This window comes from Myxocyprinus asiaticus, chromosome 49 (genome assembly GCF_019703515.2).
Source record: "Myxocyprinus asiaticus isolate MX2 ecotype Aquarium Trade chromosome 49, UBuf_Myxa_2, whole genome shotgun sequence".
NCBI lineage: Eukaryota > Metazoa > Chordata > Actinopteri > Cypriniformes > Catostomidae > Myxocyprinus > Myxocyprinus asiaticus.
This window is the reverse complement of record NC_059392.1, coordinates 12,189,832-12,204,901: the sequence shown is the minus strand read 5'-3', so window position 1 is coordinate 12,204,901 and position 15,070 is coordinate 12,189,832. Positions and strand designations below refer to the sequence as shown.

The following is a 15,070-nucleotide window of genomic DNA, read 5'->3' as shown; positions in this document are numbered from 1 at the left end:
AAAGTCATGGGAATTAATAAAATCTTAAATTATGTGAATATCTATAGTGAATAGACATTTTCTAGTTGTGCTCTGGTCTAGAGGTAGACTGATATATTGGTTTTACCGGTGCTGATAGTTGCTTTTTGAACTCGGTTATCTGCAAGAAATCTATGCCGATAGTTGCTGATGTAGTTTTGTTTTAAATCATTTTTCTATTTTGATTTGATTATCAAGTGTTTAAATTTTGTGACCTGCCTAATATGCTGTTGGTCCTCCACGTGCCGCCAAATCAGCGCCGACCCGCCAAGGCATGGACTCTACAAGACCCCTGAAGTTGTCTTGAAGGATCTGCTGCTAATGTCTTGGTGCCAGATACCACAAGTCCTGTAAGTTGCGAGGTGGAGCCACTGTGAATCGGACTTGTTGGTCCAATACATCCCACAGATGTTTAGGTAGGTGGCATGTGTCAAGTTGATGTCCAAATGAATAGCCGGACACAGGGTTTCCCAGCAGAACATTGCCCAGAACATCACACTCCCTCCACCGGCTTGTCGTCTTTTCACAGTGCATCCTGTTGCCATCACTTTCCCAGGTGAATGGCGCACACGGCCGTACATGAGATATAAAAGAAAACGGGACTCGACTTTAACATTCGATTTTAAAAACTATCAGCAAGCTAATCAGTTATCTGCCTTTTCCACCACCTTAGTTATCGGTATCTGCAAAATCCACTATCAGTCGACCTCTACTCTGGTCTAAAATACTTCATCGGCTAGATATTGCTCTTGTGTAAAGTTACACTTGCGTGCAAGCCATAGTGATGTCCGATTTGTGACCAAATTATTCTCTTAAGATTTTAAAAAAATCCTTATCCAGTGAACACGAACAACTGGAAGAGTCTTGGAAATTCATTGGTCCAAAAGTGTGGGTACCTTATATATTTTGGGCATGCATAATTGTTTGGCAACACTAAGCAACTAAACATCCTGAGGATCACAACATCATTGTACACATTTTTTATGTGGTTGTCAGTTGAAGGCTCGTTGCGAGGAGCTTAAGCTGGACTGGGGATCTCTGTGTTTGGAGACCCTGTTGAAAGAGAAAGCTGCTCTGCGAAGACAAATCTCAGAGAAACAGCGCCACTGTCTGGAGCTCCAGGTATCACTCACACACAAATTCTACTAAATCAGTTCAGAGTATACAGTTTTATTGAATTTATATAAAGTGTCATAGCCATGGCACAGTGGTTAGCACCCATGCTGGTGAGATGTTAAGCCTTGGAGCTCATGTGGGTGATGCAGGTTCAATTCCAACTAGCAACGTTTTCCCGATACCATTCCCACCCCTGTCTTTCCTTAATAATTCCCTGCCTCTCCACTGTTTCTGTATAAGAGGTAAAACCCAAAAGTAAAATAAAAAATGTAAAGTGTAATCTTATAATATTGTAATATACAGTATATTGATATATTTATTTTATTACATACAGTTGAAGTCAGAAGTTTACATACACCTGAGCCAAATACATTTAAACTGTTTTTCACAATTCCTGACATTTAATCATAGAAAACTTGAAAAGTCTTAGGTCAGTTAGGATCGCTAATTTATTTTAAGATTGTGAAATGTCAGGATAAAAGTAGAGAGAGATTTATTTTAGCTTTTATTTCTTTCATCACATTCCCAGTAGGTAAGAAGTTTACATACACTTTGTTAGTATTTGTTAGCATTGCCTTTAAATTTTTTAACTTGGGTCAAACGTTTTGGGTAGCCTTCCACAAGCTTCTCACAATAAGTTGCTGGAATTTTGGCCCATTCCTCCGGACATAACTGTTGTAACTGAGTCAGGTTTGTAGGCCTCCTTGCTTGCACATGCTTTTTCAATTCTGCCCACAAATTTTCTTTTGGAGTGAGGTCAGGGCTTTGTGATGGCCGCTCCAATACCTTGACTTTGTTGTCCTTAAGCCATTTTGCCACAACTTTGCTTGGGGTCATTGTCCATTCGGAAGACCCATTTGCGACCAAGCTTTAACTTCCTGGCTGATGTCTTGATGTTGCTTCATTTATCCACGTAGTTTTCCTTCCTCATGATGTCATTTATTTTGTGAAGTGCACCAGTCCTTCCTGCAGATGGTGTTGGGATGGTGTTCTTTGGCTTGCAAGCCTCACCCTTTTTCCTTCAAACATGATGATGGTCATTATGGCCAAACAGTTAAATTTTTGTTTCATCAGACCGCAGAACATTTCTCCAAAAAGTAAGATCTTTGTCCCCATGTGCACTTGCAAACTGTAGTCTGGCTTTTTTATGGCGGTTTTGGAGCTGTGGCTGCTTCCTTGCTGGGCAGCCTTTCAGGTCATGTCGATATAGGGCTCGTTTTACTGTGGATATATATACTTGTCTACCTGTTTCCTCCAGGATCTTCACAAGGTCCTTTGCTGTTGATTTGCACTTTTCGCACCAAACTACGCTCATCTCTTGGAGACAGAATGCGTCTCCTTCCTGAGCGGTATGATAGCTGCGTGGTCCCATGGTGTTTATACTTCCGTACTATTGTTTGTACAGATGAACGTGGTACCTTCAGGCATTTGGAAATTGCTCCCAAGGATTAAATAGAATTAAATTTTTTCCTCTGAGGTCTTGGCTGATTTCTTTTGATTTTCCCATGATGTCAAGCAAAGAGGCACTGAGTTTGAAGGTAGGCCTTAAAATACATCAACAGGTACACCTCCAATTGACTCCAAATAGCCAATTAGCCTATCAGAAGCTAATTGGCTAATTGCCTAAAGGCTTGGCATCATTTTCTGGAATTTTTCAAGCTGCTTAAAGGTAAAGTTAACTTAGTGTATGTAAAGTTCTGACCCACTAGAGTTGTGATATAGTCAATTAAAAGTGAAACAATGTGTTTGTAAACAATTGTTGGAAAAATTACTTGTGTCATGCATAAAGTAGATGTCCTAAACAACTTGCCAAAACTATAGTTTTCTAATATGAAATCTGTGGAATGGTTCAAAAATGAGTTTTAATGACTTCAACCTACGTGTGTGTTAACTTCTGACTTCAGCTGTATGTGTTTGTGTGTGTGTGTGTGTGTGTGTGTGTGTGTGTGTGTGTGTGTGTGTGTGTGTGTGTGTGTGTGTGTATGTATATACACGCACACACACACTGGAAGCCAAAAGTTTGGAATAATGTACAGATTTTGCTGTTCGGAAGGAAATTGGTACTTTAATTCACCAAAATGGCATTCAACTGATCACAGTATTGTTAGGACATTGCTGATGTAAAACAAAACAGCACCATCACTATTTGAAAAGTCATTTTTGATCAAATCTAGACAGGCCCCATTTCCAGCAGCCATCACTCAACACCTTATTCTTGAGTAATCATGCTAAATTGCTAGAAAATCACTTGCCATAATATCAAACACTGCTGAAAGCTATTTGGTTTGTTAAATGAAGCTTAACATTGTCTTTGTGTTTGTTTTTGAGTTGCTTCAGTATGCAGTAGACTGGCATGTATAGAAACTCGGCAGTTAATCATTGTTTTGAGGAATGAAAGCTATACAATGCTTGAAATTGCCAAAAAACTGAAGATTTCATGCAAAGGTGTACATTACAGTCTTCAAAGACAAAGGACCACTGTCTCTAACAAGGAAAGAAAGAGATGTGGAAGGCCAGATGTACAACAAATACTTCCTACACACTACACGACTTTCAAAGATGTCGGATTGTGATACCGTTCATATTACACAACTGTCTGTCTTGTCATGGAAGTCGTAGGGTTTTCAAATTACACGAGGAATCGGCGACAGGGGTGAACGCATTACAAAACATTTCACTATTGACAAATCCCCGACGACTCTGCCTGGACTCCAAGTTACGTTTCACAACAGAGTACACGCGAGAAGTGGTACGAGATACGAAAACAAATGCATGATCATATGTTATGCATTTCAGAATATGATGTGTATGTTTTTAATCGCTTAAAGGTATCTTATATTTTATTAGTTACAATATGAAAAAGTACCTCCTACTGAAAAATCTACCTATTTGCTTACCTGACTGTCCAAGTGAGTTGGCAATTTCTCTCCAACTCTTGTCTTTCTCCACCCAGTTGTGGTACAGTTCAGAGGAAACATCAAATAGGCACTGGTGCTCCTGCTTATGTTCCACTAATTTTTCCTCCATTTCTTCGGTCCAGTGAGACTTTCTTGATACCACAGCCATGCCGGTTGATGTTCTGTTGCAGGTACATCAGGACTTCTCCCACTGAAACTTCCCGTGCCCCGTTTATTGCTCTCTCATTAGCTGTAGGTCAACGCTGCAGTTGTATTCAGTCAAAACACATTTCACATTGCGCGACTTGGAATCACAGACAGGTCCAGATATTTAACATGCTAGATATCTCGCTGACATCGGCGACGCGTCGGCGCTTCTCTCAGATCGCATCTTTGATAATTCATACATTGCGTTCGTCGCTCATGGGAGCAAGCTCTGATTTGCCTATGATTTCGGGCTTTTGTCGGCGATCTCCACAAAACTGTTGGCGAGTGAAAATCGAGCCTAAAATTGTGTAGTGTAAACTCTGCATAAGCAAGAGGATAAGTACATCAGTCTCTAGTTTGAGAAATAGACACCTCACATGTCCTCAGCTGACAGCTCCATTGAATTCTATCCAGTTTCATGTACAACAGTAAAGAGAAGACTCAGGGGTGCAGGCCTTATGGGAAGAATTGCAAAGAAAAAGCCACTTTTGAAACAGAAAAACAAAAAGAAAAGGTTAGAGTGGGCAAAGAAACACAGACATTGGACAACAGATAATTGGAAAAGAGTGTTATGGATCTTAACCCCATTGAGCTTTTGTGGGATCAGCTAGACTGTAAGTGGCGTGAGAAGTGCCCGACAAGACAGCCACATCTATGGCAAGTGCTACAGGATGCGTGGGGTGAAATGTCACCCGAGTATCTGAACAAACTGACAGCTGGAATGACAAGGATCTGCAAAGCTGTCATTGCTGCACGTGGAGGATTTTTTGATGAGAACTCTTTGAAGTAGTTTTAGTTTATTGTAATAGTCATTATTAATGTCCTGACTATATATTGTGATCAGTTGAATGCCACTTTGGTGAATAAAAGTACCAATTTCTTTCTTGGAAAGAATTTGACCTAATATTGCCCTTAAGACATGCCAGTCTATTGCATACTGTGGCAACTCAAAAACAAACGCAGACAATGTTAAGCTTCATTTAATGAACCAAATATCTTTCAACTGTGTTTGATATAATGGCAAGTGATTTTCTAGTACCAAATTAGCATCTTTATTTTATAGCATCTATAATTAGCAATTTAGCATGATTACTCAAGGATAAGGTGTTGGAGTGGTGGCTGCTGGAAATGGGGCCTGTCTAGATTTGATAAAAAAAGACATTTTTCAAATAGTGATGGTGCTGTTTTTTATATCAGTTATGTCCTGACTATACATTGTGATCATTTGAATGCCGCTTTGGTGAATTAAAGTACCAATTTCTTTCCATAAGAGCAAAATGTGAACATTATTCCAAACTTTTGGTGTGTGTGTGTGTGTGTGTGTGTGTGTGTGTGATATATATATATATATATATATATATATATATATATATATATATATATATATATATATATATATATATATATGCGCATTTAGTTCCTTCTTACAAAAGAAAACAAAACAATACGTAACAATGTTTTATTAACATTTTCTAAACGAAGCATTCCAGAGTATAAAAATAGAAATGCACTAAAGTAGCACTAATTCAAGTAACATTAAACATTTCTAAGTGAGAGTTTGACTGATTGAAAGAACTACTCCCCATAGTTTGCATATTCATTGCAATGGGCATTAAATGTCTTAAACCCTCTTCCTGCACAATATTAAGCGTGGCTGTCCAATTTGCAACAGCAATCGTGAAGCTGCATTTACATCATTAGAGCCGCTTTTAACTCCACATGAAAAGTGCTTGCAGAGAACTTCTTGTTTTGCTTTTAGCGCTGCACTGCCAATGTAATGATACTTAATCGAATCGTCTAGTAAGAAGGAAGCGCAATGCAATGCGGGGTAAATGCTGATGCTTCACTCCAGCGGGACATGTTATTGCGGCATACAACAATCCCATTTGTGTTTTTGTACAAAAAATTATGGTTATGAGGTCCTTTCTCCACACTTTATCATTGATGTGGAATCACTGTTGTGCGTTTGTGGTGTGTACATCAGTGTAATGACCCCTGACCAGTGTTTCAAACAGTAAAATGACAATCTGTCAAATTTATAAATGCAATAATCAAGTAAAAAAAAAACATCTTTTTTTTTTTTCAGTAATCACTCTAATTCATCAAGTTTGTGTGTTGATTATTGGGCAGAACCAGTTTTGGAATAGTTTGTTGCTGAAACTATTAAGATTTTGCAGGATTTGCATAGACCAGCAGATGTTGTTGTTTGTAAAATACTGTGATAACAGTTTTGTTTACAGAAAACGGAACTTGTGCCCCTGCTGAGATATTTTTACCATGCTTGGCTCTGTGTCCAACCTGCATTTATGTGAACGGCTCCCCCTGGTTTATCTTTTCAGATCAGCATTGTGGAGCTTGAGAAGAGCCAGAGACAACAAGAACTGTTGCAACTCAAGTCATCGTACAGCCCATGTGAGGTCTCCCCCTATCGAAAAGCCCTGCCTGGCCCAGAGCTGCGTCCCACACTTGGTCTCGACACCCCTAAATTCGCCCCACAGTCCTCTGCAGGATTGCCTATTTCACCAGACTACGAGATCGTGCCGCCCACCCCAGACTCCAGAACCAGGCAGCTAGGCCAACCATTGCCTGACTACACCCGCTTTTCACCAGCCAAGATCGCCCTCCGTAGGCACCTCAACCAAGATTCAGCTGCCAATCAGTTTAGAGCCTTGGGGAAAATCCACCGGTAAGTTTGAGACTCATTTGGCAGACAAATTAAATGGATTATACAAATTATATATATTTTATTAATTGTATGTAAATAACATGCAAGGCTGGGCAAAATATTGAATATTCATGATATTCACAATGATGTTGCTTACTAAATAAAATGTAAGCAACATTGTGAATATTGCAATGATTTTAATGCTCTTAATTCGTCTGTCAAGTTTCGTGACTCGTGAGTATGAGAGCGTCAAGACAGACGTTTTAAAAGCATCTCTCATTTAAACTTAAGTAGCAAAAATAGCATTGGGGCCATTCACACTTAATGCGTTTTACTGTCCGTAAGCGCTGTTATTTAATTCTTTTAATGTTTACATGTGCTAGACGGACGTCTTTGAACTCGCTGTTTTTTGAGCATCTAACGTAGGAGCGCCATGTTTTTCAGATGCAAAACACAAAGGAATGTACATTTTTAAGAACACGTCTTGAGATACCTGCGTTCTGTTCTATTCGCTACCTCTAATTTTTTTAGCACAAGAACACTTTAGGTCTGTATGGCTATTAAAGTTCCGTTAAGTTCGATTAATTTCTGTGAATCTGTTCAAACTCCGTTTCAGTGATTTGATTCAAAACACTGATTTGGTGATTCACTCACGTCATCACTCAGTGTTATTGGAAGTCTCCATGTGGCATTTTATGCATGTTAAAATATTTTTGTGAAAATACATGTTAATAATATTATGTATAATATATATTTATATTATGTAAATATATGTTAATTATAATTTTATGTAGTTTCATTAATAGATATAAATAAAAATGATTTATAATCAATCTTTCTTAGTTGCTGTCTGGCTGTACATCAAAGTCTTAAAATATATATTTTATACTTGTATATAAACATCTCCTGGTGTTTTAGGCAGTGACCATGTGGCCGTACATCAAATTCTTAAAAATATAGAGATAAAATTAATTAAATATATCGCCTAACCCTAATAACATGTTTAGCTGACTGGGTGAGTTTTGTTTTTTGTGGTGTTTGATCACTGATCACTCACATGTGTTTTCAGGGGGGACATTGGTGCGGTATCATCACCAACTCTGGGATTAAAACAGGCTTGCCCTTCACCAAACTCGTATGATATTCAACAGACAACCACTCCCAAGAGCACAGATAGGGTAACTAATGTGTACATGCATTTATATGGCCATATGTGTGCACATCCACTTAAAAATTAAACAACTCTTATTTTCCTGCAGGCCGATAAGGAGAAGAGTCAGGCTGCCCCTGGTGACACTATAATCAGTCTGCCAATCAGCATCCCCCTTAGCACTGTGCATCCCAGCAAACTTCCTGTCAGCATCCCACTGGCCAGTGTGGTGCTACCCAACCGTGCAGAAAGACTGGTATGTGCTGGTGTGGACATCAGTGATGATGTATGAAGTAGGGGTCGACCGATAACTAAGGTGGTGGAAAAAGGCAGATAACCGATTAATTGGCAGATTTAGTTTTTAAAAATCAATTTCTAGAAAAATGAATAACATCCTAAAAGCAGTTTATTGTTGCAACCAAAATTCCAATAATAACCAGAGAAATGAAGATTTGGTGCATAACACATGCCCGGAAAGCAACTATCGACACAGATTAATCGGTAAAACCGATATATCGGCCTACCTCTCATATGAAGTTATTATAGCATATTATTATATTGGGAGATTTGATTTAGTTGTCCTATTATTTTTATTTTTTTTATTTATTTTGTATTATATATTTTATTTATTTTATATTTAATTTTAATTTATACATTTCCCATCAGATCTTTTTTTTTTGTATTTTTTTTGTATTTTTTAGATTAAACATTTTCCATTCAAATCAAGATTTTATTTTTTCTTTTATTTTTTTTAATAAACCACGTTCTTTTTTTGTCTTGAAATCCAAGAATCTGATTTTTTAAAAATGTATTCAAGTGTGGACCATCAGTGCTAAGGATCATTGGATTTGAGAAACAAATCTTGCAATCATTTAGGCAATAATTCATGCCTTGTATGTTTATTGCAGAGGAACACTCCTAGTCCAGTGTCAAATCGTGAACAATCAGCAGGACAGACCAATGGCAAACCACCTCTCACGCCTACCTCAGGTACAAACCCGAACACACCAGGCAGTTTGCTCAACTCTGGTTTGTTTGTTGTGGCTGAGGCCTATTGGTTGGCACACATGCTTCCAAAAATTCCCCTCAAAAAAGTATTTTTTTGTTAATTGAGCTTATGCAACACAATTCTTGAACTTTTAGTTGCAACTTAATTCCATTGCATGCAATCAATTACATTTTTACAAAGTTCCAGTCCCACACGGACGCATTGGAAATGTATGCGAACGTTAATTTTTTAATCTAACATCGTCCATTTATGTAGTTTATTTAATAGAACTTTACTGAATTAAAATGTTTATTTCTGCCTTTGTGCCAAAGAAAAAAATCTCTAACCAATGTTTGATAAAAATGTTTTTAAAATGTATGATGGTATTATCTAGTAGTAATCTAGTTACATTTTTAATACTGCTTCCTTCCTCCTGCATCCTCTTAGGGTACTCCTCCAGCTCAGGGTTGGTGAATGGCTCTCACTCTGCATTGCTGACGGAGGACCAAGACTGCGACACCACCTCCCCTCTCCCTCACAGCACTCCCATCATGGGCCTCCAGCCTCGTGGCTCTGGCCTCAGTCCTCCCCTGGGCACCGGGGGCGTGCTGCAGTATGCTGACGCACCACCAAGGCTCCCACCCGAGGACAGCCACGACCGACAGGGCCTGGAATCTGACACAGACCCCCTAGATAGCGAGGCCCGCCGCCGCATCTTTTTCTCTTCCTCCTCTTCTTCCTCTTCCTCCTCCTCCTCCACTGGAGGTTCCAGACTGCATCAGGGGCAGCATCACCATAGTAAGCATCATCATCATCATCACCACCACCACCATCATCATCACTCTCCAGGCTCACACGGGCAAGAGGGACGCAAACGAGGCCGGCGGAAGCGCAGCTCTTCAGGGGCCATGCCCAACAGCATCTCCCCCAAGAGGAGGCCGTTTCCTGGGCTGGGCTGCTCCAACCATTCCTCTGGATCTCCGCTTAATATCAATTCTATGGTGAGTTGATTTCTTGTTAGTGCTGATTGCTTATATTGTGTTAGGGATTTCTACAACCCCTGATCATAAGTATTAAGTATACTATTACTTTTCAAAGCAATCTAAAAAATCCTGCAGACTTGATTTGAAAGAGGAACCCGGCCATATCTTGGCATCATAAGCTGCGTTTCCACTATCGGGCCAAATGAGGGCGTGCTAGTGCATGCATTCCCACTGTCACTTCGGGGGTTTTATCATGCCTCCTCGGGGCAAACAGCCAATGGCCTTTGGCCCACTAATTACCCTTGGGCCAAACAAGGCCAACTGGGAATTGAGGCGGGGTCAGTGTCAAAGGCGGAGTTTCACTGAGCCAGGTCAGCGGTTTCAGCACAACCATACTTATTTCCCAATTTTCATATCTAGCTTACCCCAGCTTATCTCAGCAGATCAACCGAGAATAGAGAATTGTCAGTACTGGTCAGTAGAAGAAATCAGGGCTCTTCTGAATATTTGGGCTGATGAAAATGTGCAATGTCAGATCGATGGCATCTGCCGAAACGAAGACGTGATTAAGTATGTTGTGACCGAACTTGCCAAGTTGTGTATGCAACACACAATGGTACATGTTCGAAAAAAATAAAAAATTGTGGACACTGAACAAATCATTTCTTGTTCATTTCGAGGGCTAGCTCTTCTCCAGAGTCTGATACCTCAGCTTGAGCTTCCCTCTTGCTTGTCAAATGGGCAGGGTGTGTAACGGTGGCACCAGGGTGATGCGAGGTAATTGGCCCGATGGTGGGAACGCAGATCAATTTTGGTCTCGCAGCTCGAGTTCCGAGGCTATTGGCCCCGGCTGACCAGTTGACAGCCTTGGCTCGCACTGGCCCAATAGTGAAAAAGCGGCTATAGAGACTTGGAATGGGCTATTTTGACTTGGGCCAGTAAACAACCTCCAAGAACACCCTAGCAATAACCCACTGCACCTTAAGAACAGCGGAGTAACATGACAAAAACCACTCTGAATAGCTTAGCAAATGCAAAGCAATGTCTTGGCAACCACCTACAAAACCTTGCTTTCTGGTAGCAAGTTTTGCATTCTTGCATTTTCTTCAAATTTAAAAAAAGAGTTCATTTTTATTGTGTAATACTTCAACGGCAGATGGTTTAAAATTACAATTCTCGATAGTTAAGAATTGATGGATATTTCCTAAAATAAATTTACTTGATGTCTTTCTTTTGCCAGGTGAACAATATTAACCAGCCTTTGGAAATCTCAGCCATCTCTTCCCCAGAGCAGTCAGGCCGCAGCCCGTGTGGGCCGGATCTGGATCAGCCTCCTGTGCTTAAAAGAGAGCGCCCCCTGGAACTCAACAATTCAGGACACTATTCCTCCACCCCCAGTTCAGATGAAGAGGTCAATAATTTTGCCCCAGACACCTCCAATTCAGCCCGGTAAAGGCTCTTTCCTGGCAATCTCATTTCATCAATCAATTTTCATTTTACATTGTGGATCTTCAAATTCCTGATTCTTCCCTTTGTAAGTCAGTTGTTTTCTCTTTCAGAATTGAAAGGAAAATTGCCACCATTTCTTTAGACAGGGATGGACAAATCAGAGATTTGGAAAGGGGTAAGCTGCATTTTTTTAAATGAAAGGAATGTAATATATTGCTGGGTTTCCATGGTCAATTTTTAAATAGTTTTTCAGGCCTGGAAAAGTCATGGAAATTATGTAAATCTTAAATCATGAAAAGGGATGGACATTACTGAAGTGATAAAAAAATTTCTAAGTGTACTCTGCTCTAAAATATTTCATCTGCTACATATTTCTCATGTGTAAAGAACTTGGCAAGTCATGGTTATATCTAGGGCTGGGTATTGATTATATCAATTATATTATAGGTTTTTTATCATTTTAGATTAAAAAAAATTAACAAATCCATATTGCAGATATTAATGTTACATGTTTATTGTTTAATTGCATAATTTGTACTATTTACAAGTATGTACATTGATTTGTTGAACATGTGCTAAAAACTGGTACTGTCTCTTTAAAAAAAAAACAGCATTTCTGTAAAGAGCATCTGTAAATGTGCGCATGTTAACAAGAGATAGACCCGAATGGCTTTACCTCATCCGTGCTGTGTGTGATTAGAATTAAATGTTTATTTTAAAAAAATTATCAACATTTGACTGTAAAAAAACAGAAAGGGTATTAAGAGACATTGACCACGTTTACATGCACTTAAGAAAACGGGTTATTCCAGGGTTTTTGCAGAAAGCGGCGTTCTAAAACTTAATGTAACCGAGAACGTCGATTTCATTACGCCATTAAAGGGATTAAGAGAAAGCGGTCTAACACACCTAGGTTTCTCCTGGAGAAAGCTGCTTATGTGGCCATGTAAACACATAAGCGGCATCCTAACAGGTTTTTGAAGAGAGCGCATGTGTGTGGAGCAGACAGAATAAACGCCATAGGATGGAGCCCAACAACAAGTCAACAAAACATTTCTGGGAGTACAATGGGAAAAGCACATACACAATAAACTATTCCCATTTATAAACACAACTGTAAAATATCGACGGTCCCTCAAGTTCGCATATATGCTTGTACATTGAGGGAATCCCAGAGTTTTACGTAAATGGAAACCCCACTAATGCAGCGCAGTTCCGCTGCAGGTCAAGATAGAAAGGTAAGGAAACAAACACAGCAACAACTCTGGAATATTTGGAAATAAAGTGAAGCAACAGAGAATAAAATAGTGAAGTCTTCGGATGTACCATGTTTGTTATTTACACAAGTGTCGCGGCGAAATTACGTTGCTGTGGAGAAAGCTGCTTAGTGACCGAGCCACATGTATACGGGAGTAGAGTGCACTGCTTAAACAGTGCCTGTAAACCGGAACACTGCTTTCTTGCAATAACCCGCTTTCTGGTGTCCATGTAAACGTAGTGACTATTCAATGACAAATGGGTCGTGTGGATCTCGTCTTTGGACACGCATTACATGGAACAACTTTTACCCTCAACATGCAATGAAAGGATCTCGCTGCTGAATAGTTCAGCACTATACTACACAAATACTGGTGAGCAAAATCTAAACATTTAACAGCCAGTTGCCAAATATATACATTTTATTCGCATAGCGTGAAATTTGGTTTCAAATGCGAGTGATTTCCTATCATTGTAGTGGAAGGTTGCGCATCCAGTAAAAGAGTGATCTTGGGATTTTAAAATTGTTATTGAGATTGTTTAAATCAAAAATATTTTTTAGGGGGCCTGGGTAGCTCAGTGGTAAAGACTGAGCTGGGTAGCTCAGTGGTAAAGACTGAGATACCCAGGGCTACCACCCCTGGAGTTCGCTAGTTCGAATCCCAGGGCGTGCTGGGTGACTCCAGCCAGGTCTCCTAAGCAACCAAATTGGCCCGGCTGCTAGGGAGGTTAGAGTCACATGGGGTAAACTCCTCATGGTCCCTATAATGTGGTTCGTTCTCGGTGGGGCACGTGGTGAGTTGAGCGTGGATTCCGCAGCGGATGGCGTGAAGCCTCCACACGCTCTTTGTCTCCGTGGCGACACGCTCAACAAGCCGTGTGATCAGATGTGCGGGTTGATGGTCTCAGACACGGAGGCAGCTGGGATTCGTCCTCCACCACCCGGATTGAGGTGAATCACTACGCGACCACGAGGACTTTAAAGCGCATTGGGAATTGAGCATTCCAAATTGGGTGGAAAAAGGGGAAAACATTTTTTCCTTTTTTTTAAATCCATATCCAGTAATCACAAACTGGAAAGGTCATGTAAATGTCTTGGTTGAAAGGTGTGGGAACCCTGGTACTGTCTTTTGCTAGTTGTGGATCATATTTGCTATAGAACGTTTACGTTTTACACATATCTTTCATTAATAGGCTCACAAGGGTGTAAATCAGGTGCCAGCAGTGTAAGCAGCGAGGTCTCCTCTTCCTCTGGTGCTAGCAAATGGAAATCCACTTTCTCCCCCATATCTGACACCAAACCTACCCCTTCAGACCTCCGTCAGTGTGGCTCGCCCTTCGGTGTGGGATCTTCCCGTGGTGCTGGAGGGGGCACGGACTCTGACTCCGATCAGAAACAACAGAGGAGAGGAGAACGCGAACGTGAACCTTATGGGAACTCAAACCTCTTTCTCAGTCAGGACGGCAGTGGTCGCTCTGTGGTAAACACGTCGGAACGACCACCACAGAAACAGAAAGTGCGTGAGTGGGATCTGAAATGTGTGAGCGGATTGGCCAGCCAGAACCTCTTTATATCTGCTGCAGCCAGTGGAGGCATCTTGAGTGGAAAAGTGGGCGGGGCCACCACAGTTTCCACTGCCGCCTCAGTGGGACAGTACTTCCCTCTGGGTGGGGCATCGGTCCTGCAGTCCTTATTTGGAGCTCAGGTCCCCGGACCATCCACCAGCGGAGCCCCACGATTGGTCAACGGACATTCAGCGCTGGCCAGCTTTTCCAGTGCAGGATTGGCAGGGGGCACTGCAGGAGGTGAGTTTACATCTGGGTGCTTCTCCGTTTTGAGTGCATTTCATTTCATGGTATGAGAAGTCGGCTAGGGGTTGACAAAAAGGTAAGTCTAGGCCTAGCGCTGCCACCTTGCCTGGCTCTCCCACACTGCTTGCTATGCTGTTGATTTACAAGCTGACTGTGCAAAGGCTGAAGCTGCACACCCAGAGGAAATGGCAACAGGCTGTTATAAATTAAATGCTTACAATATGCAGTACAACAAATGCTACCATGACATTTAAATACTTGTAATATTTTTCTATTATATTTAAATTATCTTAATAATACCAAAAACCTCATTAAATAAAGAAATAATCATTTTATTTAAAAACTATTTTATTTTTTAAATATTCACAATAAAATTGAAATAATATCTTAGTAATTTGTCCCCACATTACAGAAATGAGAACTGTGGGGGGAAAATATGCTTAATTGTCATGAAAGTTATTTCACGATGCAAACCTCTTAATGGTACAAAAATAGGCTTCATTTCTTAATGCAAATATCATTTTTTTT

General features: G+C 40.4%; 1 protein-coding gene across 3 annotated transcripts in view; it reads left to right on the top strand.

The window, feature by feature from the left end:
• LOC127437915 (histone-lysine N-methyltransferase, H3 lysine-79 specific-like) overlaps window positions 1-15,070 on the top strand; it is a 44,500-nt gene that overhangs the window by 24,450 nt on the left and 4,980 nt on the right. For 2 of the 3 annotated variants that reach the window (XM_051693078.1, XM_051693080.1), the window contains exons 19-27: window positions 1,015-1,140; window positions 6,578-6,924; window positions 7,973-8,081; window positions 8,163-8,309; window positions 8,962-9,043; window positions 9,489-10,042; window positions 11,265-11,473; window positions 11,584-11,648; window positions 13,925-14,536. In XM_051693078.1, coding sequence (XP_051549038.1) covers window positions 1,015-1,140; window positions 6,578-6,924; window positions 7,973-8,081; window positions 8,163-8,309; window positions 8,962-9,043; window positions 9,489-10,042; window positions 11,265-11,473; window positions 11,584-11,648; window positions 13,925-14,536 — 2,251 coding nt within the window. The remainder of the gene's footprint in view (window positions 1-1,014; window positions 1,141-6,577; window positions 6,925-7,972; window positions 8,082-8,162; window positions 8,310-8,961; window positions 9,044-9,488; window positions 10,043-11,264; window positions 11,474-11,583; window positions 11,649-13,924; window positions 14,537-15,070) is intronic. The other variant, XM_051693079.1, reaches the window with a different exon arrangement.